The following is a 27,352-nucleotide window of genomic DNA, read 5'->3' as shown; positions in this document are numbered from 1 at the left end:
GAACTACAAATACACTTCGGGTGTTTCAAAAGTCACATAAAATAAACCACACACTTGAAAGAAAATAACGATAAACGATTTGGTGTACAGCCTCCTTCGAAAAATCTTTAATCTTTAGGTGCAGACCGTGTTAGCGAGGAAATTATACAACGAAAATAATGTTACACTAGCGTGATTAAATATGCCGATCAAGCATAAAAAAAATTATTTGTTTTGGTTAATTTCGTTTTACCCTTCGTGTTAGAATTGACAAAAATATTTTACTCACGAGCCCCTTCAATCGAGTCTCCCATATTTTTGGAGACATGTTACCAACCGTAACCGCGGTATTTTCATTGGGAAAGAAAGAGAAGGATTCTGGGAGTCATGTCACATCAGACACTCCATGAATGTTTCTTTGATAGAATGCGGAAAAAAATTATCTCAACCAATTTGGGCTTGTGAAAGGATAATGGATCTTTCTCTTAATTGTGTTTTTCGAATGGTTCTAGTCACACTTTTATTCTGTTCCGGAATTCAGAAGTCAGGTAATGTTCATCGAGTTACGATTATAGAGATTCTAGTTTTGTTCGCAATTAGAGATAAAGCTATTAAAATAATACCACACGTCTAAAAACATCCTTAAATATTCATGCACATGAAATTAGAAGTTATTGAAGTTACGTCTGATGTGTTGATGTTTAATATAATGTTTTCTGTTTTCCTTCTTCAGAGTCCGCATTCAGAATCAGCCAGAAACCTTCCAATCCCACTACTGTGGTGCTTGGAGTAAACAGCAGCCGAGTCACACTTGTGTGGCGGTATTCTGATGCGCCAAGTCAGTATTTCGTTCAGTTTTGGAGACAGAAAACTGGTGAAAAAATTACACAAATATCATCGAGCAGGGATGGGAATGCGTTCAACCCGAGCAACACAAATGAATTCGATGCCTCGCTTGAAGCAACACTAACACTGAAGAACGTGGAGAGAAATGAGGAATACACCTACTCTATCATTTTGCTGGATTCTGGTGCCAGACAGGTAGAGACACACGCAGTTTCTATTAATGTGGTCGGTAAGTGAAGCTGTTTCATGAGTTGCTTTGATACAATTTGTCTTATATCAACAGCCATCTCTCAGTCTGCGTGAAATGCGAGTTTTTTTTATTGGAAACTACAAGGTTTAAATTTTCGGTAGAGAAATGTCATAATGTACACAGAAACTCAAATTATCACTACACCGTACGTCTTTCGATTAAGCACAGTTGCACTTTTAGTGCCTCGAGTTTCTTGTTGCATTTTAGCGGCGATCAATAGAGCCATCCTTTTATGTAGTCCAAGCAATGCTGGAATTCTTATGAATTGGTCGTTAAGTTACCTTTTAGTTTTCTGCTGCTTTAACTTGTTTCTTTGACAAAGATTAATAATTCAGCTTTCGCTTGGGTTATATGTAAATGTGTTCTGTGTTATCAATATCACTCAGGCGCGCAAAAAATGTTCGTAGTGCAGCAATTCAGGCAGATAAAGACTTCTTGATAACCTTTAGCGTGATTTTGAGGCTACAAGCTATTCGCTCTGACAAATAGCTAACCCTTGAAACGTTGCATGTAGAGTCTCTTTACGGTGGCCAATTTATCAGCATAGTTGAAAGAAACCAAATTATCTTGTTCAGATCCCCTTGTACAGATTTCTGCAGCTGTAAAAGTTTGGAATCACCTTGACGAAAGCATTAAACACCTAAAAACATTTAAAAACAAAGTCAAATTAAACATCTTACAGGCTTACTGTTCATGAGTTTTCAACTGGTCTCTTCTTTTTCTTTTTCTTTATCTTATAGTTATTAATTTCTTTTTGTCCCCCTTTTTTTTTTTGACCAATAATTTGCTTTGCTCAAGCTTTAGTGCCAACCTATGTCCTATATTTAAACATTATTTACTTTTACTCAGCTAGATTAGCTTTTCAGTTATTCTGAGTAAATGTTACCTTTTTTTGTATTAATATATAATGTGTGTAAATTAAGTTTAACTTCTCAATTTGGTAATAAAGCTTGTTGTTGTTGTTGCTGATGCAGCAACACAGTTACTCTAGAAACTTACCCCTCTATTCATAAATTATTTTGGTCTCGCTTTTGAGGTAATCAAGATTCAATATGGAGATAATTTATGCTCCGGCCATTCTTGTCATTTTTCAGGGCTCTCTCTCTCTCTTTTGACTAAAGCTTTACCAGGAGGTTGTTATCTGCCTTTCTAGAGCAAAAAGTGGAAAAAAAAAAAAAAACCAAAAAAACTCTCACATGCATTATATGGAAATTGACAGAAGACAGACATAGGGGCATTTTAGGAAGGACAGCTTTTTTTTTCTTACAATATTAAACAAAACATACAGGCTTTTGCAAAAGATCTGTACATGAAGGTCAATTATATCCTTTACAAGAGAGGGACTTCTGGATTCTGTTGCTGTCAAGAAATAGTGTTCTAAGTGCTTTAAAGGTAAAACTAGCTATATATGTCCAGGAAGAAGTCAAAGATGTTGTTAAGAAAATGATCTCTTTTAAACACTTTTATGTCTTGAGAGAACAGCCAAAAAAACGTTCAAGCAATATTTTGATGAAACTGACAGTAAAAAATCAATAACAGTAGTTGATGTGGCTTTGTGTAAGAATAACCATTAATTGCCACCACCTATAAACACCAGCAACCTAAATTGATGTAGTGAGCCGTTCATCATCCATGGGGTCATTGCTATTCCAAGTGAAGGGTCAAGGTTTTTGTCATCCTGAGAGGAGAAAGAGAAAAATTCCATTCATGCTAAGGCTGTTGTATTCATTTGGGCCACGTTTAACTTTTGTAGGTGAGATTTAATGGTCTGCACAGATGAAGATAAAGGAAAAATATATTCTCACTCAGAAATCTTGATAAGAAATTGTATTTACTTTGGAATGATGTAGCAAAAGAAGTGCTTTACTTTATCTAAACTTATACCAGTTCCAGCCTCACAACAGGTTTCCATTGCACTAATAAATGGATCATCTTGGGAGAAACAAGCACAAAAAAATACTAATGAGATGTCTCAGAAACTGGAAGAAACATCTGTATTTGTTACTGGAGAATGATGATTTATTTCAGAATCAAACTTTGTATTTCAGGACGTGAAATTAATTTTTTTTTTCTGATAGCCACTTGGCTCCTAAATTTTTCAAAGTGGTAGCTAATTCAAGAAAAGTTGGTTACCATTTTTAAAGACAAACAAAACCTTTTTTTATGCTGTCAGCATTATAGATAGACCCTCCAAAAAATATTTTTAATGTGCTACAAAGTGGAATCTTGGATGGATGATATACAACGTTCCAGCTAAATCCAAGATGGCATCTAGTTATTGTTGGTTTTAATGTAGCTGCACCCTCCCCCCCCCTCCAAAGGTGAAACAGAGCAGCCACATGTGGGCTAAGTTGTCGATTGAGATGCATGTGCTGCGTTTTGGAAACAAACTTAACAAGGAAGTTTGCTGTGGATTTATCTTTACAAATCTTTTTAATTCACTATATCTCTAGGTAAGATTATGATGAAGCATTCTACTCCCCAATGTGGCAACTAATTTTCAGAATTTCGTCGCCAAAGTGAAACTTTAGTGGCATTGGCACCTGTATTAGTTACAATTTGATGCCCTGTATTTAAATATTAGAGCATTTCATTTCACAATTCAAGAGTGGAAACATGTAGCAGTAACAAGAGTCATGCAACGCATGTACAGTACATGTGTATACACCTGTTAGATTTTGTTTTCCCTGTGATACAATAGTTACCTAGCTAGTTTCTAGTCTTGAACATACCTTTCATGAGTATATTTAGTAAAAGGATGTGTCAAAATCTACCTGGAATAGTCCACTGTTGATAACTGTCAACTTGAGTTAGTGATACAAGTGTAATCACCACCAATCTTATGTGTCAAAATTGTAGAATTTATGAGATTTGACGAAGGTGTCCAATTACAAAACATCTCATAGCATTTTGATAACCGAGCAATAAACAAGTGACTTTATTGATACCATTGCAATATTGAATTTGGCTCATTTAAGACAAGCTAGTCATAAAAATGTGCATAGATTGATGTCGTTAGTAACACTTCAGACATGTGAGAACAGAAATATTTTACAGAGGCTGACTTTTTTTAATATAGACATGAAGTTCTATGATAGGTTTCCACTGAGATTATATGTTCGCCAAAGCAAACTTTTCCTTTTTTCCTTCTCTTACATTACTACTAAGAAACTTTGAACTTAGCTGGAATCATTTGAGAGCTATTGATTTGATGACCCTTGATTAAATCAAACAGTCAAATAACTATCTGTTTGAAAGCCTCTGAGTTGGCCCTCACTTCCATAATTTTTATGATATTCCTTCCCCAGAATGAGTTTACCTTAACAACTGTTTTGCTTTGCAAAATCAATAGCAAGACAACAAAAATAAATCGCAAACTGAATTCAGAATGGTGGTTATAGAGCTTCTGAACTTTTATTCTTTCATGACAAGGACATGGCAGGAAAAGCAATTGATATATGGTGGAGAGGGTGGCAGTCAATATTACAGGATCACCCCTAGTCTTCAGGTTTCTCAGGAGAGTTTACTGGTGCCAATACACTCTTTTTGGTAAAGAGAAACACTGCAAGCTAGAGTAAAGTGTCTCACTCAAGTAACTGATATAGTGATTCATTAGGGCTATCTTAGTTGTTATAATCTTTGCTTCCCTGTTATTTCACAATATTATGTTAATATTTATAATCCCTTTGAGAAGCAATTGTAATTGTAATTAAAATATTATATTATGTAATAACTGTGATGATATCGCAAAATCTAGATACAATGTATTTATCTTTAATTGTTATTTCACAGTTCCTCCAGAAATTACTGACCCACCAGAGGCAAAGCCTTTACTTGCCATCGGAGAAAACCATACTTTGACCTGCAATGCATCTGGAGACCCTCTTCCCAATATTTCTTGGACAAAAGATGGCATTCCTGTGGATAGGTTTTATGTGACAGGTTATCAGCTTTATTTGTTCGACGTGAAGTTGGAGGATGTAGGATCGTACAGATGTACAGCTAGTAATGGATATGGAGATAATGTCACTAGTGTCAGTATTGTTGGCATAAGATGTAAGTAGTCTGTCCTGTTTATCTGATTACAGCAATACATTTTTAAATTGTTTATGGTTTGATTTTAGACAGACACAATGGTGTTATGATTCATGTTTAACTGCAAAATGACACAATGGCACTGAATTAGCAGAATATAGAGAAAAAGTAGTTACTTTCTCTCCTGTTGAGATGTCAATACAGTATTTTTGTTAGATTGTCTTAGTGCCAAGCATAAAGGTGTCTGTCTCTGTGAAATAGTTTTGTTTTTTTCAGTATTTATGCACTTACTTTAACAGAGATCAAAGCTAGCTTTGTTATGTGGGCGGGAATTATTGGTCGACAAGCCTTCTTTTAATGGCTAATTGCATGGAACAATTTGATGGCCAAACAAGTAGGGTTCGAAAAATGTTCACTTCAGAACATTCTTCAACTCATAAAAAAGTCACCAGTTGAAGATATAAGATGGTTATAAAGAGAAAAAAACAAATAATTAAATGAATAAAAGTGGCAACTGGTATTGAAAGTCTTATTGCCAAAAGTCCATTTTCAGTGGCTTTGGCCACCAGCCAGTCACAATTTGAGATGCTACTTTCTTTTTGATTTGTAATATAATGATAAACTGATTTGCATGTTGTAGGTTACTGAGAGAGGCAAGTTTGCTGGGCACAATATTTTTCCTTCCCAGATAAAAATATAAGGTGGGATCCCACCTGGGATTATGGAACATCCCGCATGAGATCCCACATGGGATCCCACCTGGGATTATGGAACATCCCACATGGGATCCCACATGGAATCCCACATGGGATCCCGCCTTGAATTCCTTATAGCATCCCACCTGGGAAAGCACATCCTGGGCGGGATTAAACCTAGAATCCCACCAATCCCTCTTAGGATCCTGCCTCAAATTTCAGATAGTTTCCCACCTGGGAAATCATATCTAGTTTAGACCCTGCATAAAATTTCAGATGGCTTCCCACTTTCAGAAAAATCCTTTGCGGGATCCGGTTTAACACTGGAGACCACAGATTTATGAAATGTACCAGATAGGATATCTTATCAATTCCTTTTGTAACCTAATCCTTCAAATTAAGAGGATAAAATTTTCTAGGTAAGCTATAGACCCCATCAATCCACTGAGGGTCCAAAACTTTCCAACAAGCTATAGAACATACTGACACCTCCAATGGGATCCCATTATCTTACCCAAGCTGTTGATCATAAATGTTTCAAACAGTACATGAATACACAGAATATATGTGATAAATATAGCAACACGTTCCAACACAGCTAGCCATCTCGATTCCTCAGTCGGTCTTTCCACTGAACTATAGCAGTGGTGCCAATAGAGTCAAGTGCGTCTCATAACAGAGAAAACATCAAAATTATGTCGCCCCATCGAAGTAAAGTATTAACTTTAGCTGACTCGCTTGTCGTTCTTTCAAAATGCACCTGTGTACTGCGAAGATGATAAATCTACTTCGAACATTTCGGCTTACTTCAGGATTTTATTTCAATAGTTTGATGTAAAGCATGCTTAAAATGAAGTCATGTAACATTAACTAACCTTTCATTCGTGTTTTTATATCAAAAGGTGCTTTAGTAGAGGAAAGGGCAATCAAAAAACTTCACAAAACAAGCGTAAAGTTGGAGTGTCTCAACCGACCTCGACCGATAGCGATAGGATTATAGTACCCAGTTCCCCGCGCGCTGCTGATAACATTCTTTATTGATTACGTAGGTAATTGTATTCGTTTGTCCTTTATGGCTGACCCGGGAAATTCACACAGAAAAGAACACAACATTTACTTCCAACATCACGTTTATTAGTAACTAAGGACTATTTTCCACTAACAACAGGTATTTATACTTAATGCATTTACTTTTGTTTAAAACTTAAGAATAAAATATCTTAGATCCTAATTTAATTTTCTCTCTTTACGCCTTACTCGTAACAATAGTCAAGTTCTTACAAATAACTACAATTGAAATTTGTTCACTAGCGAATTAAAATCTTTTGTTGAACACCAAGGAATAAGATATCTTTCATCGTAAGGTTTTTTTCTCTCTTTACGCCTTGCTCGCAACAAAAGTCAAATTCTTACAAATAGCTAGACTTAAAATCTGTTCACGAATTAAAATCTTTTGCTTAACACTTAGAATCAAATATCTCAGATCCTAATGTATTGTTTTCTCTTAACGCCTTACTCTCTGCAAAACTCAAATTCTTACAATTAGCTAAATCTTTGATCCTAATCTTAACGCCTTACTTACAAAGCAAAACTCGAACAATGACGTATTCTATCACTTTCTATAACTAACTTAACGCATTGTTTTAAGCGCCTCTCGGCCCAACAAGTAATGAACAAGCCTTGAGAAGTTGTCTCGCCGTCTTGTCGCCCTCTTCATATTGTCCCCACAGTGAAAATACCTTAGCCTGGATTTGACGATATCTGCGCCGCTGAACTCGTCGAAGTTTCTTTTCTGAGACCATACGCACATTCAGGGAAGTTAGTTTGGCTTCTTTGTAGAGCAGGTCGATAAGTAAGTACACGGGTAGCTGTCGAAGTACCTTCCATACTGCACACTCGAAGTCTAGCGTGACTTGTCGTAGCGCTGGGGATGGTAACAGCTCTAGCAGCTCTCGGAAAACAGCTCTGTAATCACGCTTCCGTTTGCCCGACATAAGGACAAACACCAACGGCACCTGCTTGACGTAGTCATCTGCCTTTACGAAGGCGTTGACTGTTAACAGCTGGGTTAACGGCTGACGGCACAGCTTAAAGGTCGCATCCACGTACCAGCTTTTTGCTCTGTTGAGTAGGTCGAGTTGGTGTCGTGTCGCGAAAATCAAATGACGGCGTCCACCAACCTAGTAAGAAAACGAATGCCATAATTAACCTACTGTAAACTGCCGTATAATGATTACAACACTGCTCCAGTCCGTTTAAAAGATTTTGTGTTGTGAAACTGTAAAAACAATAGAAAACGGGTGGTTTTCGAAATAATAACTAGGTTAATCTATTCAGCAAACGCATGCCATAATTAAATTACTGTAAGCTGCTGAATAATGATCACAATACTGTTCCAGTCCGTTTGAAAGATTTGGTGTGGTGATGTTAAGTTAAAATCAATTACTAACTGTTTCTCGAATAACCTTTAAGTTTGTTGAATAACTTATTTAGTTTTGTATGTGCTAATATATAGTGTTAACATTCATTTTACTTGCTCTAACATCATTCCTGAAGAAGTTGTCGGGGACGTGCGCCAGTTCCAACTCGAACTCAAGGTCACGCGGTTCTGTGGGGCGGAGTTTCTGACGAAGGCAGTTCGCGTTTCTGGCCAGATGCGCTGGTTTCGGTAGACCCGGACATGGAACATCGGGAAGCTCTTTCAGTAGGACCTGGTTTACTATGGCGGATGCGGGTTTAAAGTACTCGACCTCTGCCTCCTCACGTACACAATCTTCGCTGCAACCTCAGCGCCAACCTGCCCGTTGTGGTTGTGCTGCTGTCCGCCAGTGATGAACTGGCCACTACGTTCAATAACAGTTGCTCTACAGGGGTTGATCTAATAAAACAAAAAAGAGATATAGAATCAATTAGATGGCAATTCAACAGAAACGTTATTCGTTTTCTGTTCGTTTTAAGGAAAAAAGATATTTACCTTCGGCCGCACTGTGCACTGCCAATGCGTAGCGCCAACACACTGCCTCTTAACGTTGTATGTGTAGCCGTCGTTGTCGACCAGCTTTCGTTTCCTCTTCAACGTGGCATCGTCAACGATTGTGAATGTAAGCTGATGCGGCTGCTGGACAATCTCGGCAGGGTCTGGGTCATCAAGCGATAGCTCTACCGCTACGGAGGACGCTGCAGTCGGTAACGCTGGCAGAGGCGGAGATGTAGGTGAAGGTGCTGTGGGTGACACTGACGTAGGTGATGCTGTTGCTGGTGCTGGTGATGGCGGAGGTGAGTCGGGGACTGCAACTGAGTCGTACTCTGGCTCAGATGTCAACTCGGCGCATGCAGCACACAGCCAGTCGATTTCAACGCCGTTAATCGATCGATGAATATATTACAAACTTACTTCATAAGCGAAGTTACTTTTTACAAGCCGCTCGCTCAAGTTACATCGAGTTACATCGTAATAATCTTGCAAACTTTTCCTTCGATCGATCGATAAATCTTACAGCAGTGTTGTTTATGTTATAAGTCGATCGTTCGCGTGAAGTTACTTTTTACAAGCCGCTCGCTCGAGTTACATCGAGTACATCGACTAACAAACTTTTCCTTCGATCGATCGATAATTCTTACAGCAGTGTTATGTTTATGTTATAAGTCGATCGTTCGCGTAAATCGATCGGAGAATCTTACAAACTTTTACTTGATAAGCGAAGTTACGCGTTTGGGCGACGCAACTTTGATGTTGGGGCGACACAACTCCGATGTTGGGGCGACGTAACTTCAGTTGGGGCGACGTAACCTGGGGCGACAAGGCAATGGGGCGACACAACCTGACACCAACATTTGCACGAGAGACAAAAGCAACTACATGCGATTACAGAGGTGCACTGGAATTCTTGTCTACAAATGGTTATGCACAGTCCGAAGCGTTCCCGAGCTTGGAAAGGGGGTGGAGAGAACGAAGATACAAGGTTGTCATTTTATACTAAAAGTAAAATTTTAACAGGAACAATTTTGTTTATCGCTGACACAGAGAAGAACCACAGAGAAGAACAACAAGTAGACTTTAGAGCTGTAATTATTGAACTGTGACTTACACTTTTCATTTGAAAGTAGGACTTGTATTTTGCACCAAAAATATAAAGTAATATTTTTTAGGAGGTCCAGTCATTGGGACATTTAAGAAATTAAGTTACGAAAAGAAACTCGGTTTGTACTTCTCACTACTAAGAAGTCTTGTTTTAAAAATATTTTCAGATCAGAGTTTCAAATAAAGCAAATTGAAGAAGTCATTTAAAAGGTGTATTTTCACGAAGGGAACAGTGACCACATCTGTCTTGTCCGCATGCCAAATATTTGCGGAGTGTATTGATTATCCATAAGTATTGGAACTCTCACAAAAATGTTTTGTGAGAATAAAAACAGCAAAACAATATTTTCGTAGGTGGGATATGTAAATCCTGACTAGGATCCCAGGTAGAGTGCATAAGTCCCGCCTAAACTCCCGGGTGGGATGCAGAAATCCCACCTAAGATCCCGAGTGGGACGCAGGAATCCCGCATTAAATGCGGGATCCCAGGTGGGATCAAATTTTCATCCCAGGTGGGAAAGGTGGGATCCCACCGCCTAAGGTGGGATCCCGCCATTCCCACCTGGGATCCTGGGTGGGATTGCCGGGATCCCGCCTATATCCCGCATAACATTTTAGCTGGGTTACTCCTGCCTTTGCATGAAGCCAATGTTAATTAAGTTGCAGTTTAAACCCATCTCAAAGGGCGAACTGAAAATCCAATTGTTTTCTATTTATGACTTACCTTGAGGTCAAAGCGTGAAGTTCAATGAAAAACAGCAATTCCACCTGCTTTCAAAACATGCAATAGTTTTTTTTTTGGCATGAAGATACTTTATTGCCAGGGTGACCATGCAATATGTTCAATATCCGCAATGGTCAATAATGTTTGACTAATAATATTGTTTAATGCATGCTAATTTTTGTTCATCACTCTTTAGGTAATGATTGTTTAATTAGGAGCATTGGAATAACATTACAGATTGAAGTTTGGACTTCAGCCTTTAATAACAGAGAGTCAATTGAGTTCAAAACATTGGAGTCAAAGTTTTTATCAGAAGTAAGTATCCTAGTGTGGCATTTATTAAGGACATTTGGTAACCATATCAGGAGGAGAAACCCCCCTATATCTATCTGTTCACAATAGAGTGGTGATTAGCAAATTATTGATGTTTGAGTATAAAAAGGTCTTGTTTTATTCCTCTCTTCCAGTACTGGCTGACTTATTAGCATCCTTTTTATCCATTTAAGATGTCCGCAATAATCTCTGTAGATTCTTTTCATAGTTCTGCTCTTCATTCAGCATTCAGTAAAGAGTTTTCCATGACTATGAGTTACAAGGATGTTTGAGTTACAACTGAGGAAAGCAGACTTTTGTGTTGTAATAAATTAGCCAACAAACCTGTGGGAACTAGTAAACTTGATGCTCTTCTTTTAAGGCAAAGGCAGCTAACTTAAACTAAATTTAGACACTTGGATTTCAATTTTTGGTTTCTTACATTTGATAGTTAAGTAAAATGTGAGAAGAGATACTGTTTTCAACTGCCACAATAGGATACCTGTACACTTTCATTACTTCCAAAGCAGGGTCACATGGAATGAATCTTTGAGTTTTTCGATTTGATTTTTCTCTTGTCCTCTATTCATGTCTGATGACATTCATAGATCAGATCCCAATAGCCTTGAATTTATTATAGATTAAAGGAGTAGGTTTACATTAGAAATTTGTAAATGTTACTCATATAATTGGAGAAGTGCTGTGAGCCTAAAACTATATACTTGTATGAGCAGATGAGATCAAGGCTTTCTCGCTCTGCGTGAACATTTAAATTGTACATTTAAGCATTTTTAGCTTGTAAAATGACTGTCGTTCTTATAATTGTTTAAGATTTCTTCTGTTTACACAAAAAATCCTGGAAAACAACTGTACACAGTGGGTCTTGTTGATTTCAGGTAAGTGTCAAGATTCAAAAGAGTGCCCAGTATAGGCATATGTGAAGTAATATTTTTAGAAAAGGGAAATGGCCCTCAGCTATTATTTCAGGATTTAGTTACAGTATAAAGTTGATCGACATATGTTCAAACATTTTTAGGTTATATCCATCATGTTTAGTTTTTGGAAAATTAATTTTCAGTAGAATGACATTAATGGCCAAGATGAGTTAGTATTAACCATTTGCTATTATGCAAAAAAAACTTTTAATAGTGAGTTTTTTCCTGGTTATAGATCTGGTAGTGTTGTTGCTGAAGTAGAGCTCAAGTTTGAAAAATCTGTTCTTGATCCTTTGAAACCACTGGAAGATGAAATCAAAGATGGAAGTCTTGGGTCATTCACAGTGAGCCGTGAACTTGATTTGAATCCAAGTAAGGCCTGTGCTACATGACAACTAGATTCTATTTTGCCGTTGTGGGAAATTACAAACTTACTTCATAACCCTGTACTGTTTGTAGATGATCTTTTGTCAAAACTAGGGGGTTTTTCAAGCAAAGTGGGTTACACACATTCAAGTGTGTAAAGGATGTTTTATTATATTACTCGCATGGATGCATATATTTTCTTCGAGTGTTGAGAATTTTTTTTCGCATGCTCGGCTTGCTCGCTTGTGAGAGACGTCCTTAATAGTCATCTTCTCTACCAAATAGAGTATGGTGAGATCTAAAACTAGCTACCTTTTCATTGTTCTTCTCCAACAGGCTTCACTTATTTCAAGGATATCTATGTTGTAGTTTTCAGCCTCTTGTCCAACCCTCCTCCGTCCACGCTTGGGACCGGCATAGGCCGAGTTAATGTATAGTAGTTATCAGTGACCCACATTTATGTCCGACTGAAATTCACTTGCATAGTCACTGAGGTTACAGAAGAACTGCTCTGACTTCTGAAACAATAAATTTATCAAGGTGTTGTGCGAACACTATTCTTCCAAAGAAAAATTGAGTTCAATCTTGGTAATTTTCTTAGAAAAAAAAGTGGAAAAGTTATCATGATTATTTCCATTACGAAATTGGTAACCTCTCATGTGACAATATCAATGATACTTTTACTGTATGCGTTGAAGATATCTTGTATTCGCAACAAGAGAAATTCTAAAATTTCATCAATATCTCTAAGATAAATCATTATTTTTCATGTGCGTTGCTTTCTCTCTAAAATGCCGATTCGTGTATATTCAATATTGAAATTCACTTGCATTGGTCCCTTATCTACGCGCGTAAAGAGAGTAGCGTAAAGATGCGAGGCAAAACTTTTTATTCTGTTTTCTAAGCTGCAAGTGCCTTAAGCAACTGTTTTTGCCTCTGCGGAATTTTTTTTTTTATTTCAAGAAAGTATAATTTCGTAGTTCAATATTTTATCGGGTTTCATAAAAATTTGTTTAATCATTGCTTATTCTTTTGCATCTTCGGTTCCCTTTACAAACTTTACAGCCACAGGTGAGAGAGAAAATTCCATCAATTTTCTAATCAATTAACTCAGTGATTATAACCGTCGATCTTCTTTTCTGCAAAAGGGTTTGCAAATAATTTTGTTTTCTATTGTCGAATAATTTTTTGGTGTTATTTTCACGCACTGCGCGTAAATGCAAATTTTATCTTTCATTTGTAATAATATCTATCGATGTTTGGCTTCGCTACTCAAGAGAAACATTATCAATAAATCAAATCCATAACTACGCTTGTGAGGTCCTGCTTACCATGTAGATATTAGTAACTTACATATTTATCAGACTTAATGCAGAGATCACTTGCACGTTCGCTGAGGTTGCAGAAAAGCTACTTCAACTTTCGACATAAAACATATTAAAACAAGTATTCGCCCAAGAGAACTTCTGGTATTTCTATTTATTTAACATGCCAATACTTGTTTAGGTACATGTATATGTATCCTTTATATAGTGTGCTGCAAATGTACATGAAAAACGTTTATTGTTCTCTGTTTTCTAAGTTAAACTACCTTTACTAAAATTGTTTACTTTATTCTGAAGATATAATTATTACAAGAAATACTAATCTCGTAATTTAATAATACTTTATCCTTTGTGCCTTGCAAATATGTTTAGTGATTGCTTAATCTTTTTCCAGCTGGCCCCTTCACAAACGTTACGTCAACAGGTGAGAGAGAAATTTTTTATTTTGAAATTAAATAACTTTTAAACCGTTAGAAATGGCCTGCTTACAACAGAAATTATCGTATTCATCAATATCTTTATTATAAATCGCTATTTCTCATGCTCGTAACCTTGATTTTGACGTACCAATACTTGCCTAAATACATGTATATTCAATAAGTGTTTCCATCTGTACCCTTAACAAAGGGCACTGTGAAAGTGCCAGACAAACTCGTGTCTTTTGTCCTCTTTTCTCAGATGAAGCTACCCTCACCACAGCTGTTTGCTTCTTGCCAAAGCTATGGTCTCTTAAAGAACTTCTTATCTCGTGATTTAACTTGTTGTTTCCTTTGTACTATGCAAATATCTCTGATGATTACTTTCTCTTTTCCATCCCTTTGTAAGCATTACGGGCACAGGGGAGAAGCAATTCAAATCAATTAAAATTTTAATTGTTAAAATCGTCGTTTTTCAATTTTACTTGAAACATTGTCGCACTTTGTGTTTAGCAGATAGCTTCCATAATTGGATCATGCCTCTACCGGTTTCCAACTCAAGATAAAAGAGGCTATTAATATTAAGAAAAAAACAACCACCATTGAATCAACAATTACACCATGTAAATCTAAAACTATCCTTCACGTTTTATCTCTTTCCTTGTTGTCACCATTTATCAAAATTAGCATTGTTCTACTTACTACATAAATTCAACTCCAACGCTTTGTACATTAATTAACTGAAGATGACAGAAGTTTCTGTCGAAACATGTATTATAGACTTAAAAGTTTTGTCGCTTTCTTTAAATACTTGAAGCAACTTTTGACGAAAGCGTTTGTTAATAATCTCATCTTTTTTGTGTTGTTTAATTCATTTTTAATGCCTAAACATTTATTATTCCTTTCCAGCTGTTCCCTTAACAAGCAGTGCGGCATCAGGTGAGAGGGAATTTCCTTTACTTTCAAAGTCTCTAACTTTGCAATTGTACCCGAAACAAGATTTTCCAAAGGACTTGTGATATGAGTTTAGCTCCCTGCTGATTAGTTCAATTGGTCCACCCTACCTTTTACAAAAACCTGCGACACGCTCAGCGAAGTAACGGAAAAGTTGATGATTGTTATTTTTCTCAGTATCAAAGTATGGTATGGTTTGAAGACAACAATCTATGACCAGTGTTTTTGCGAGCGATCTAGGAAAACGGGGTCTGACAAAGGAAAATAAAGGCTAACCAATAAACTTCACAGAAATAATGTGGAACATAAAATATCAGAGCAAACCCTGGAGGGTAATTGTTCTTGTGAAGTTCAACTTTTCAGCTAAATCAGCATTAGAATTAACTCAGGAATGCAAACCTTATGTATTCTTCTTTCTTTCCACGTTTAGGCGAGTTTGTTTAAATGTAAAACGATACTGCCCACACATAGATTAGTCTAGAACTGCTATGTGAATATTTGTTATGTATGACGTTGAATATTTATCCACGAGTGTCATGACAATAAGAGTTTTTCTTCCGCATTAAGAGTGGAAGAAGTGAACAGGAGTGGTCAAGTTTGGCCAAAAAATACTTTTCTGATGATCAAGAGATTCTCTTGGGTGAGATTAAAAAGTTGCTGCGGTCCAAGATAAAGTTGAAATTCACTCAAAAGACCAATCTTTGAGAAAAAAAAAAGATAAATATTATAACAGGAAGATTCAGGGTTACTCCATCACCCTTCTGAATGTACGTAGGATAAGGGCCTCTATAAAGCGTTGTATTATTGTAGCCATGTAATGGTTAGTATGGCTAGCTATGAATGTTTGCACACGTGTTGGTTTTTCTCAAGGTGCAGATCAAAGTGACGATCGGAAAAAGCAAACTATGCTTCACGCCATTTACTCGATAACAATATTTCTACTTTTGGTGATTATCATTGTGTTAGTGTTTGTCATTTGGAGAGGGAAGAATAGGCAAGGTGAGACACCTGATCTAATTTTCTCTTTTACTTCTGCCGTAATCCCTAATTGTCAGTATGAAAGCCAATCGTAAGAAAGTGTTGGAAAATTATTCAAAAATTAAAGTTGACAGGGGAAGTCCACCCTGCTTTCTAGTTTCCGACCAGTGGCAAAATCTGCTCTGAAGATTACGATAAAAAATATTTTGGGTCGCGCTCTCGGCATTTCTGCAAATTGCGTCATTGTAGAAGGAATAAAGACTTTCAATACAGCAGTCAAACACTGTGCATCCGCAAGAGTCTGAAAATGCTATGGTGGACGTCCAAACGCGTGTCTATCGTAAAGTGAGGAAGAAAAGGTTAAATTTGTAACTCAATACGTAAAACAAGTGAAAAAAGTATTTGGAGAAAGTTCTAATCTTGTTATCTTGTTCTTGTTTCATTGTGAAAAATCCCAACTGTTTTGAGCGCGGACGCTTCGTTTTGGGGCGGGAGGCATAGGACAGAACCTCTCTCTACCTTTGCAGTTCTTCCTAGTCTACTGTCCGCGATAAACGTAGGTCGTTTATCGTCGCGAATATCTTGTGTGGTTCTGTTTCTTCCTTTTTTCACTCATTTCCCCGGTGTTTACCAGTACACCGTGAACACGACAAACAACAACTACTGCAGCACGGCCGAGCTTTTGGGCGAATTTATCACTCCACCGTGCTAAGTGTTTAAAAAGTGTGCGAGTGTGAACCAGCTCAAAGTGCTGAAGAAAGTCTGGAAACACAACGCATTTAAGTCTTGGCCCTAGGAACTTCGAAATTTCCTTGTAAACTGCATAAATATACGTCGCACTCGATATAAAAGCCGTGTTGATAGCCACTGTTTGACCGCAGTGATCAGATATTTTCGGTTTCCACCTTGAGAGAAATTTTTTCTTTTCTTTTTTTTTTTTGAGACTTTCAGCCTAGGAGAGTGACGCTGCCGTTGATCAATCATGATTCTTAAAAGCTAGGCTATTTTAAAGTTACCTTTTTTGGTAGAATAAACCTGCAATGTTAGCTACGGAAACCATGTAGAACCACATCAAAGAGCGTCCTCCGAATGGTTCCGACAAATTTCATTGAAGCAATTTTTTATCTTAAGTTTCGTTTCTTTCCACGTTGTTTTGCCTTTTAGATCAATTTCTTCGTTGGCAGTAAAATAATACAGTCAACTCTCCGTTAACGGACACTCGTTTTGGATAAATTTTGAACACTGTACATTTGTTTCGTAGGTCCTTCGACTGAAAATGCGAGGTAGGTACAGTTAGTATTCTGTTTGTATCATGGTGTTTGTATTTTCGAGATACAGTCATATATTTGAAACATTTTACTGAGCATGCTTCCTGACGGAGAGAGCTCATTAGATAATTTTAAACAGCGCGGAAGGTTGGATTTGAGTAAAAAAGTTAACATTTTTGCGCAGAAATTTGAAATTGAATTGGTTTATTGTTTGTTGTGAACAAGAAGTAGAGAACAATACATGGTTGCTTGTAGATATGGAATTTCTTTTCTCGTGTTCAACTCGACATCTCACTCGTTCGCTGCACTCACTCGTGAGTTATCGGGTTAAACACTCGAAGAGAAATTCCATATCTATACGCGCCCATGCCGACTTCATTAATGAATGAAAATAAATGAATCGACAATCCCCGAATAACAATCGTAGAGTGCGTTGGCGCTAACTCTTAAGATGGAAAAATGCGTCGAATTAAGATCACGAAAACAACAATAGTCGTAATTTCCAATTTACAAAATTCTCATTCATTGACTTTGTTCTTACCGACAGAAGAAGTCTTTCATGTAAACGGCCAAAATCGGCCAGTGGCAAATCTTCCATTTGTCGATTTTCATTCTCAGCCGAGAGAAATGCCAACACCAAAGCCACCGAATACGTAATTTTCGGTTTTTCTTTTAGTATATTGGTTTTTTTCTCCCTCTAGAAGTTTGAACCTCATTGTCTGTCAGCGATACGGATTTTTTAATGTTTTAGCCGCCCTAATTCGCTAAAGCTCCGATAAACAACTTGTATTGAGAATCGTGAAGGCTTTGCCTTTCATTCATCAACCTGACCGAGTGACGCCAAAGGCAAGTGACGAGTCAGCAGCTGATTGGCTATATCAACACGTGAAAAAATACGATATTTTTTCACGTGTGTTGTTTCGGCTTTTCTCAGGGCCGGAAATCCCTCTATAACACCGCAGTTTATGTGATAAATCAGATTCTGCCATAAAGTTTTCAGGGAGCATGTGCAATATTTTCAGTATTTGAAAATGTAAACTCTTAAATAAGGTGTGTTTCAATAGCACACCTTGTGAGTTCTCTAACACATCAAGGTGTGATGTGGTAACACATCAAGGTGTGATGTGGTGACACACCTCTTCACTGTTTTATTTCACGGTTCAAGAAAACACACCAATGTGTGTAAAGAAACACAGGCGGTGTGTAACAATTACGCACCTTGAGATCAGTTTTGCAACACACCATAAATTAACGAGATGCAAATGTTCTTCAGTTTGAGAAATCTGCCAGAGCCATCATAACACAAAAAAAGGTGCGTTGCAGTAACATCTTCTGTTTGATGCGAAGCTCTTCTCTAGGATATGTTTTTACAGTGGAAATCGCTCACTCGACTTCTGTCAGTTCGAACTTCCTGGCTAACTCGAATTGAAAGTAATCTACATCGAGGTACATTTTTCACTTAGTTACTATCGATGGACTTGATTGCCTTGTTATCTCGCTTCGCGTTGTTTTCATTACGGCTAAAATTAATTTTTCAAGTTCGTTTGGGTTTTTTGGCCCTTTATTTTGATTTGCGCTGGGTATTATTATTTCTTCTAAGAAAAAAACGACTCCGCATCAAGTTCTACCACTATGCTGCCCATAGTTATATACACTATGTTCAATCTTTTTTTTTTTTTTTCAGTTGCCGTTATCATCATGTAAATGCTACGGATAATCAGGTAAATATGGAGAATACTCGATGGAAAGAGATGAAGTCTTCAAGGGACTTGTTGTTATCAGACTTCGTGATCACTTGTTGTCAAGTGTTTCGTTACAATCACCGCTGCATTTGGTTCTGGTTATTTGTTTTCACTTCGCTTTTAGGATCAAGGAAACCCAGTTCAAGCCAGTGAAGCATACGTGAATATCTCCGGAAACGAGGAAACGTTAGTTATTCAATCGTCGCCATCAAGAAACGCAGTACCAAGCAGAAGACATCAAATGAACTCTGAGTATATGTCCATTAAGAGAATAACAACAAAGTTCAAGAAATGGGAAGTAAAACGGGAAAATGTTCAAATCTCGAGAGTTATTGGAAAGGGTGCTTTCTGTCAAGTTGCTAAGGCAACCGTATCAGATATTAATGGAATAAAGGGAGCAACAACTGTGGCAGTTAAGATGCTGAAAGGTATGTTGCGGAGACAAGTAGTCAGTACCTAGTTTTTAAATCGTGATTACTGGACAGATTATCAATAAATCAATAATTTTACTAGGAAAAAAGCGAACTTGGCCAAACATAAAAGGCAAAGTGGCTCTTTCTTATATTGGAATAGTTTGTTGAGTACTTCAAGAGTGGTATTCCCCGTTCGTATGAGAACATTTTGTTTGAGCACATAGTATTCTATGCAACTACAGCAAGTCTCAAACGTGAAAATGAATCAGTAGAAGAGACGTCATCTGGCTTAACTTTTATACACCACCTCACATGCTTATGTGTGATGGCAATGTTTTTAATTTTCTATATTTTTGGTAGAAAATGCCCCGGATAATGACAGGAAAGATCTGCTGTCAGAGCTGGATTTGATGAAGAAACTAAGGCCTCATCCTCATGTCATTAAACTGATGGGATGCGTCACTAAAACTGGTAAAATAGGAAGGATATTGGTAATACTTCATCGTTTGTTCAGTCAAATCTGAATTTTAATTAAGTTTCATGTTAAAACAAAGGGTTGTTTTGCAGATCCTTTGCTTGTTCTCATTGAATACATACCTTACGGTGATCTGTTGGGTTACCTAAGAAAGAGTCGCGGCCTAAATGACACATACTTTAAAGATCCGGATGTTAAACCTGAGACCAACCTGACTTCAGAACAACTGATGCAATTTTCCCTGCAGATTGCTGATGGAATGAACTTCCTTTCTGCTAACAAGGTATTCACGAAACGTGTGTCAGTGTAGCACCTTGTTTTCCATTCTGATAAAGTGTTAGGTCACAGCAAAAAGTTGCTCGGAAAGGTGGTTGGAAAGGTAGAGAGTGACCTCTCCGATGCTAATGAATCACAATCTCTCGGATTATGGCGAAATTACCTGGTTTATCACGTTTTAGAGCTGATTTATTGTGCACAATAATAACCCAGACGGGCATGTACATATTTCACTCCCCACTCCCCCCTCCCCCAGTCCAAAAAAAGGGAAAAACAACTTTTAAAGAAAATGTTATTCCTTTCGTCGTAAGAGTGAGACTGAGAATGAAATCCAATTCCTCTACACCATTGCATCTAATGTATGGAGTTAGATCGGAGCTTTATAGTTCGGATATCCTTTCCTCTGAACCCCTTCGTCATTTCGTCCGAAGTTTCTGTTTCACGTGCTATCTTCGTGGCGTGTTTAACGTCGCTTCTTGAGTCGCTCTACATTTCGTGGCGTCGAAAAGTAATTCGTATCGTAGCAGTCCCTGCTTGTAACCAGTGGTAAGCACGTTTTTAATCGTCATGTTGTGTATCGTCTCTTTCTGTGAAAATGTCCTTCAGCACGCTGAGTTCTTCAACTAACTTCGATTCTTTATTTAAGAATGCCATTTCTAATGATACTCGAACGCTGGAAAGTGTGCTGTCTCGGTAACGATAGCCATGAAATTGATTATGCTTTGTACCAGGTGGATCATTTTCTAACGTTGTGCATTCAATGTTAAATCGTTTGGAAAGGTACTTACGTTGCTTGTATGATGTATTTTTGCCTTGAATATACTTGCAACTATCCTTGTTTCAAGATGGCTTTGACAACCTTCCTCTCAGATTTGAATCAAAACTTGACACCTGTTGAGAGGGGACAATGAAGTTCCAGAAATCCCATGCCCCTTGTTTAGAGAGTCGTTCAATCTTTTTTTTAATCTCTAGTTAGCCCACTTGATCAATCTGATTTTCATGGAACAGACCTTTACATCAAAGTTGTAGAGATTATCCATGGCTTGGTCAGTTTTACAAGATCGAGTAAAATAACAGAATTTCTGCTCGCTGACAAGAGTTCGAACTGTAAGAGTTATTAAGCAAGAAAACAGAAAACATTTTGGAGATAAAATAATGCAAGCAACTAATTAAGCTATGTGTATTCACTAGTGAGGATAAAAGGTGGAATGAATATGTGAAATTGTAAAATTTATAACTAGTATAGTATCACAACCTAGCTGAACAGAACGAAATAAAAGTAACAATGTAACTAGTTTCATTAATAGTTAACTGTTCTAGAATTCTCCACAATGCATGCTTGGTGGGGTCCAAAATCTACATGGCCTCTGAAACTGGTTTAATTTCAACAATCAGGCCGATGAATATATATATATTTTTTCATCGTATGTGAGGAGAGATCGTTGTGGTGGTCTCTAAATATTAATTTCATTACTTGAAAAATACAGCAGTGATGTGTACCTCCTATTCACAGGTCAAGAACACGCAAAATTTGAACAACAAACAAGGCAGTTTTAAAGCCTTCTGTAACATTAATATGTTGTTTTGAATACCTCCATCTGTTGTATCCAATGAAACAAATCCTAGGCATTACCAAACCAAAACATTCCTTTACCATTAAGATACGAGCCTCGGTCATTGATGCAAGGGAGTTGATATGATGAGGTAAACCCAAATGCAAGTCACAAGTTAAAGCGCTTGGCCGACATCTGCAGTTTTTTGGATATCCAAAAACAAAGTGGAAGCCAAGGGCTGGCTTTTGCTGACAACCGGTGATGAATTTCAAGATATCCTTAATGGAAAGTTAGAAGTTGACATAAAGGAATTTCTGAATATACAGTATGAACTGTACATTAAGATTTTCTTAAGTTGAGTTGCGTTACACTGCAATTGAAAAAAAGCCTTATGCTCAAGCCAGAAGTTGTTTTTAGAATCATTTAGTTGATTCACACAAATACTCAAAAGAGGAAAGCAAAAAGGCATTCTTCAATTAACGTTAGCTGAATGAGAACTCAGAGTGCTGAATGAAATTTTCCCAGAAAGAGACGATATATAACGCACGATTAAAAACGTGCTTACCGTTGACTGTTACGGCACGCACGTTTGACGACACGAAATGTGGAGTGACTTAAGAAGTGACGTTAGACACGCCATGAAGATAGCACGTGAAACAGAAAATTCTTCCGACGATATGACGAGGGGTTTGGAGGACAGAAAATGAGAAATATGTAGCTCCACGTAGTATGACTAGACGATACGAACAAAGGATACCAAATTTTGACCTCGATCTGACTCCACGCTGGCAAACTACCGACCCATAGAGAGCTCTTTGGTGAACAAGTTAAGTTCATTTATGACAGCGTTCCGCATACTATTAGGATCAGTCATGTTAAAAGTGTCGTGTGAAAGTAAATTTAATGGGAAAGATGGTAAATTTCCAGCTCTACCGTCGACTAGAGAAAGTCTTTGGTTTTTGACAATTGGATGACCGAACTCAGAACGTACCGATTTTCCTGTTCTGAGTGGTTCCATTTTTTAAATTACATTACATCCATGTGTCAGATCATCCACCGTGACTTAGCGGCCAGAAATGTTCTTGTTGGTGAAGGAGAGAAGTGTAAGGTGACAGACTTTGGAATGGCGAGGAATGTTAACCAGGATGATATCTACAACAAAACAAGTCGGGTAGGAAACTGAGTTATTCCCTTTTCTCTTTTAACTCGCCTCCATTTTGAAGAGTGTTTTTCGCTCTTACATTAATCTGTACTTAGGATGTCGTACTTTGCAAAGTTCACCAATTCTTGTCTGAATGAAGGAAGAAATCGATGTGAATTTAATATTTCCGTTGCGTAATTTGAACAGGGCCGTCTGCCAGTAAAATGGACCGCTTATGAGGGTTTAGTTTATGGAAAATACACAACACAAAGTGATGTGTAAGTATTCCCCCCTTTAAGATACTCTAAACATAGCCATCTGGGTATGACTCAACTCCAGGTCCGGATTTTGGTCATTCTTATTTCTAAGAAGTCCTACAATGCACGCAGATTGAAATATCTTTTTATTTTCACTTCCACTTTCATTTTGTCACAAAGATTTCGCTAAGGTGAAGTTAAGATTAGCAGTTAGGTTTGACTCGAGCAAACGTCCACCACAAACGGGATCACAAAGATTTTATGCTGTATTCCGAAAGGAAATGAGCTCAAAGTTACCGGTATCCCTTTAACCATCGCAAGCATACCTCTTACTAACTTAGTTCTTCTTCCTGTTTAGCTTCCCAGATAATGCGTTTTTTGGTCGTCATTTGAATCTCCTGCTTTTTAAGAAATGATTATGGAGACTATCTAGCGGCCTTAAAGGATGCTGGCAAATAAGATTGACGAAAATCAGTTGATGTTGAAACTCGTGTCGTTTGAGAACTTATCTCAGCAGGGAGCTTGAATTTTCTGCGTAGTAACAAAAAGCTATACTTTGCTGGAACTCAAGTTGATAGCCAAGCTGGTTGCTCATTCTTGAACCATGTTTAAACAATAATGTATAAAGACTTAACCTCTTTCTTATATTGATTTATTCATATTTATTTTTAAAGACTTCAGGCTACGTGCATAATCCCATCATAGATCTTGGCCGATGATGTCGGGGCCACTGATTAAAATAAATCTATTTTCCAAGCAGCGAGAAAGTTAAAATCGCGAATTATCATGTTTTACTTGACTCAGATCGCTTCGCTGCCTCATGCACTTCATTGGTTTTTCCTTTTCTGTCATTTGCAGGTGGAGTTTCGGTGTTGTTCTGTACGAAATATTTACTGTAGGTACGTCTGAACAGTTTTAATAGTTAAAACAAAGCACTATTTTGTATGGACTGGGGAAGAAGGGACAGAATTGCCGCAGTTTTTAAGTAAGTTTTGACGAGGATGATATAGTGAGGTTTGTGCTAAGACAATGAGTCCTGGAATATCAAGAAAGTTACGTGTGTGAATATTATTCTTGCCTCATTACTTCAGTTTAAGCGTTCATTTTATGTCCATAGGTGGATCTCCTTACCCCGCGATTAACGCTCGCGAAATTGCAGAGAAACTTCAGCAAGGATACAGAATGCCAAAACCTAAACATGTTGATGAACAGCTGTAAGTGTTCTGCTGCTGTTGTTTTTTAATCCTTGTTACCACAAATAGCAATAAGAGGTATAAGTGTTTAAAGTCCTGTTATTAATTTATGACCGCGTTCAGCTGAATCAGCATGTTTTGGTATGACTTATGCCATCATCTGTACCATTAAAGTAGGTTAACCGGAAACGAGACATGCGCGGGCGCAAATATAACATTTGGAAGTTTTGGTGTTTGATGGTTTGGTATTTAGGTTTGGTACTGTAATTTCTAACATTGTCATTTGAATGAAATTGATATCGTAATTTTTAATGTAACTTGTGAAAACTAATTAAACGGATATGACACAATGGACTAATGATGGCACGAGTCACGCCGAAACATTCTTCAAAAATGTTTAATCGAAAGTTTGAAATTTGTTTTATTTGACCAAGTAGGCTTTGAAAATGCCAATGCCTGAAAATGGGTTAGTACCTTGTGCAGCGAAAAGTCATAGATGTCTGTGTTTATACAGCAAAATCGCGAGATCTCAAGATATAACCAAATCCGAAAACTAAGTCCCGGAGCTATGATTCATAATGGTAATTGCACTGAGTGGAGTGCAATTTGGGCTGAAATCATACGCGTGATTTCAAAATCGAACGAGCGCTCAGCGCGAGTTCGATATGAAATCACAAGTATGATTTCAGACCAAAATTGCACGACACGAGGTTCAATTACCACTTTATTACATCCATTTTGAAATCGCCCAAATACAGGACTTGGTCAGTTCAAATGTTTTATTGATGCCGTACTGAGCCGGTCTGAAATTAAATTCATGTCCATTTTTTGGGGGGAAAAAGTAAGAGTTGAGAAACAAAAGTTGCAAAATTTGCCACATGATACTCTTTGTCTTTCATTTTACTGCTATTTGATCGGTTACTTTAAAAATCTGATTGGTTGTTCTGTTTTTAATGTAGCCTCCTCACTGGCTGGAAAAAGATGCGATTTAAAGCAAAAAATGGGGCGATTCGTGAATAAATCGCATCAATTAGAGCCAATCAGATTACAGGGACCACCAGTCATTTCAAAATGGTTGTAATAATTAATATTATTGTGGATGTTATATTTATCACTTGTCTTTAGTTACCAGATTATGGCCCAGTGCTGGCAGGAAAATCCAAACGACAGACCGACATTCCCTTCACTTAAAGACATTATCACTCGTATGTCTAAAAACAAAAATGTAAGTGAAAAATTGCGTTTTTCTATGGCTGAAGTAGTAAATTATTGGGTAGCACTATCATTTAAATGTATATGTTTCGAAAGCCTGTGTATGTTTCTACTTAGATATCTTAGGATTTACACCAAAGAGATACATGTTGCATATGGTAGTCACGAAATCTGGGCGATAATTCAAAAGGAAATTAACAGCTCGCATATTTCCCCCTTGTGACCCTCCCCTTATCTAATAAGCCCCGTCAAGGTGCTCTATTTGAATTGTGCGGAATGAATCTTCTTCTCTAAAACGGGTGACTTGTTACATTTATTATTATAAGTATTATCATTGTTGTTGTTGTTATTATTATTATTTTTATTATTGTTATTATTACTAGTATAGGTAATCACATGACTGCAATTTTGAATAAATAAGCATGGGTGAATTTTTTCAAAGACTAACAAAATTGCACGAGCCCGTAGGGTTCGTGCAATTTGTGGTCTCTGAAAAAATTTACAGGTGTTTATTTATTCAAAATTGCACGAGAAAAATTATGTGATTACATATTCATTCATCATATACGTGAAAAAATACAAGATAGCGTATCATAATTATGCATAAGCAAAGCACGCGCATCAAATGCAAAAATAATTTACACTCGATTGCAAAAACGTTGACGCCTAATAAGCTTGATTCACGAACGACAAGACCCAACACCTTTATGGGAAATGTTCGCACAGATACATAATCAGTGATTTACTTCTCTCATTATTCATGGAAGAATCTTTTCTCATGATAAAACGTTTTCTTATGGTTATCATCTACATTTGACCCCTAAAACTGCTGAGTCTCATCGTTCATTATAAACGCTTGTTGCGTGTCAACGTTTTTGCAATCGAGTGTATTCAAACCTTGCGAGTGAGTGACTTTGTGAGTTCAGTCAAAACAACCGCGTACGATCAAAACAATAATATACAATGATATTTTCACATCTTTCGGGCGCAAAAACGTTCTAAGTCCCGCTAAACAGTTCAAGTAATTGTTCAGTCTGGTTTGTTACTTCTTTGCACTGTATTAACCTTCTTCTGCATTGAAATACCTGAAAACTGCATTTATCTTAACCGATCGGAACTTAGTAATTTCTCGATGCATCGTATTAGTATTAGTATTATCATCATCATTACCATACTTTTTATAATTTTACATCCTCTTCCATATGGCAAACTTAGAACCATATTGACACACACTAATGTCAACGTATTTTTCTTTCTTTTTCGTATTCAGGACACCTATATCAACATGAGAGAGTATGATACCAACCTTTATGCGAATGTCGATGACCTACCTATGGAATGAACGAAGACAATTAATTACAACGTATCATAGGGGCAGGATATTAGTTCGAAATATTCTTAGCAGTCTCTAGAGTATGGTTACAGGTGCTTTGTCAGCCTTGCTTCAGTCTGGTTTTGAAGTTGACTCATCTTTAATGAACGTTCGTTGTGCACTTGTTTTTGTTTGTTTCCTTAGATCTAGTCTCAAAATACCAAATTATTCCTTGATAGGTTTTGGCAGTTTTTTAAACAAGACTTCAAACTCTTAAATAAACTTTTGTCTGCTGGTAAATCTTAAGGAGTTTGTTGACCTCTATTTTTCATCCTTGAATGGCAGTCAGCATATCAAGATAAATCATTCCACAAATTTTTTAAAGACATTTTAGAGCCCGATCAAGTTTTTTATAATTTAGGATGGATTTTAACGTTAATTACAAACATTTTTGAACCTAGAATTATAATTAGGTAAAAGTCTTTTAATGGTATGAATCATAAATTTCATATTTTAGAAATATGCGGTCAGTTTTTTTTCACTGGTTCGATACACGATCCTACAAGCATATAGTATCGAGACTATCAACTTTAAATAAATATTATGATGATATT

The 27,352-nt window shown here is 37.2% G+C and overlaps 1 protein-coding gene across 4 annotated transcripts; it reads left to right on the top strand.

Annotated features, from left to right (window-relative positions):
* The first annotated feature begins 343 nt into the window (after nucleotides 1-343).
* LOC131779866 (fibroblast growth factor receptor 2-like) lies at nucleotides 344-27,352 on the top strand. Of its 4 annotated transcripts, none has more exons than XM_066168429.1 (20): nucleotides 344-527; nucleotides 713-1,054; nucleotides 4,868-5,131; nucleotides 10,807-10,925; nucleotides 11,754-11,818; nucleotides 12,093-12,229; nucleotides 13,943-13,972; nucleotides 14,874-14,903; nucleotides 15,795-15,917; nucleotides 17,158-17,179; nucleotides 18,849-18,885; nucleotides 19,031-19,334; nucleotides 19,680-19,790; nucleotides 19,887-20,077; nucleotides 22,672-22,794; nucleotides 22,972-23,042; nucleotides 23,880-23,920; nucleotides 24,139-24,235; nucleotides 25,340-25,439; nucleotides 26,697-27,352. In XM_066168429.1, exons 1-20 carry the CDS (start codon nucleotides 386-388, stop codon nucleotides 26,766-26,768), a joined length of 2,421 nt encoding a protein of 806 aa, XP_066024526.1. In that variant the 5' UTR covers nucleotides 344-385; the 3' UTR covers nucleotides 26,769-27,352. The 4 variants fall into 4 exon arrangements, 3 of the variants coding, with proteins under 3 accessions (XP_066024526.1, XP_066024525.1, XP_066024527.1); XM_066168428.1 differs by having other exon boundaries at nucleotides 15,789-15,917; XM_066168430.1 differs by lacking the exon at nucleotides 15,795-15,917.

Source organism: Pocillopora verrucosa, chromosome 6 (assembly GCF_036669915.1).
Source record: "Pocillopora verrucosa isolate sample1 chromosome 6, ASM3666991v2, whole genome shotgun sequence".
NCBI classification, from domain to species: Eukaryota; Metazoa; Cnidaria; class Anthozoa; order Scleractinia; family Pocilloporidae; genus Pocillopora; species Pocillopora verrucosa.
The sequence above is the reverse complement of the archived record's forward strand: the minus strand, read 5'-3'. Positions and strand labels throughout refer to the sequence as shown.

Coding starts and splice junctions, on each gene's coding strand:
- LOC131779866 (XM_066168428.1), top strand. CDS start 386: ATGAATGTTTCTTTGATAGAATGCGGAAAAAAATTATCTCAACCAATT. Junction 13,973..14,873: donor CACAAACGTTACGTCAACAG/GTGAGAGAGAAA, acceptor ATTCCTTTCCAG/CTGTTCCCTTAACAAGCAGT. Junction 20,078..22,671: donor ACTTCCTTTCTGCTAACAAG/GTATTCACGAAA, acceptor TCCATGTGTCAG/ATCATCCACCGTGACTTAGC.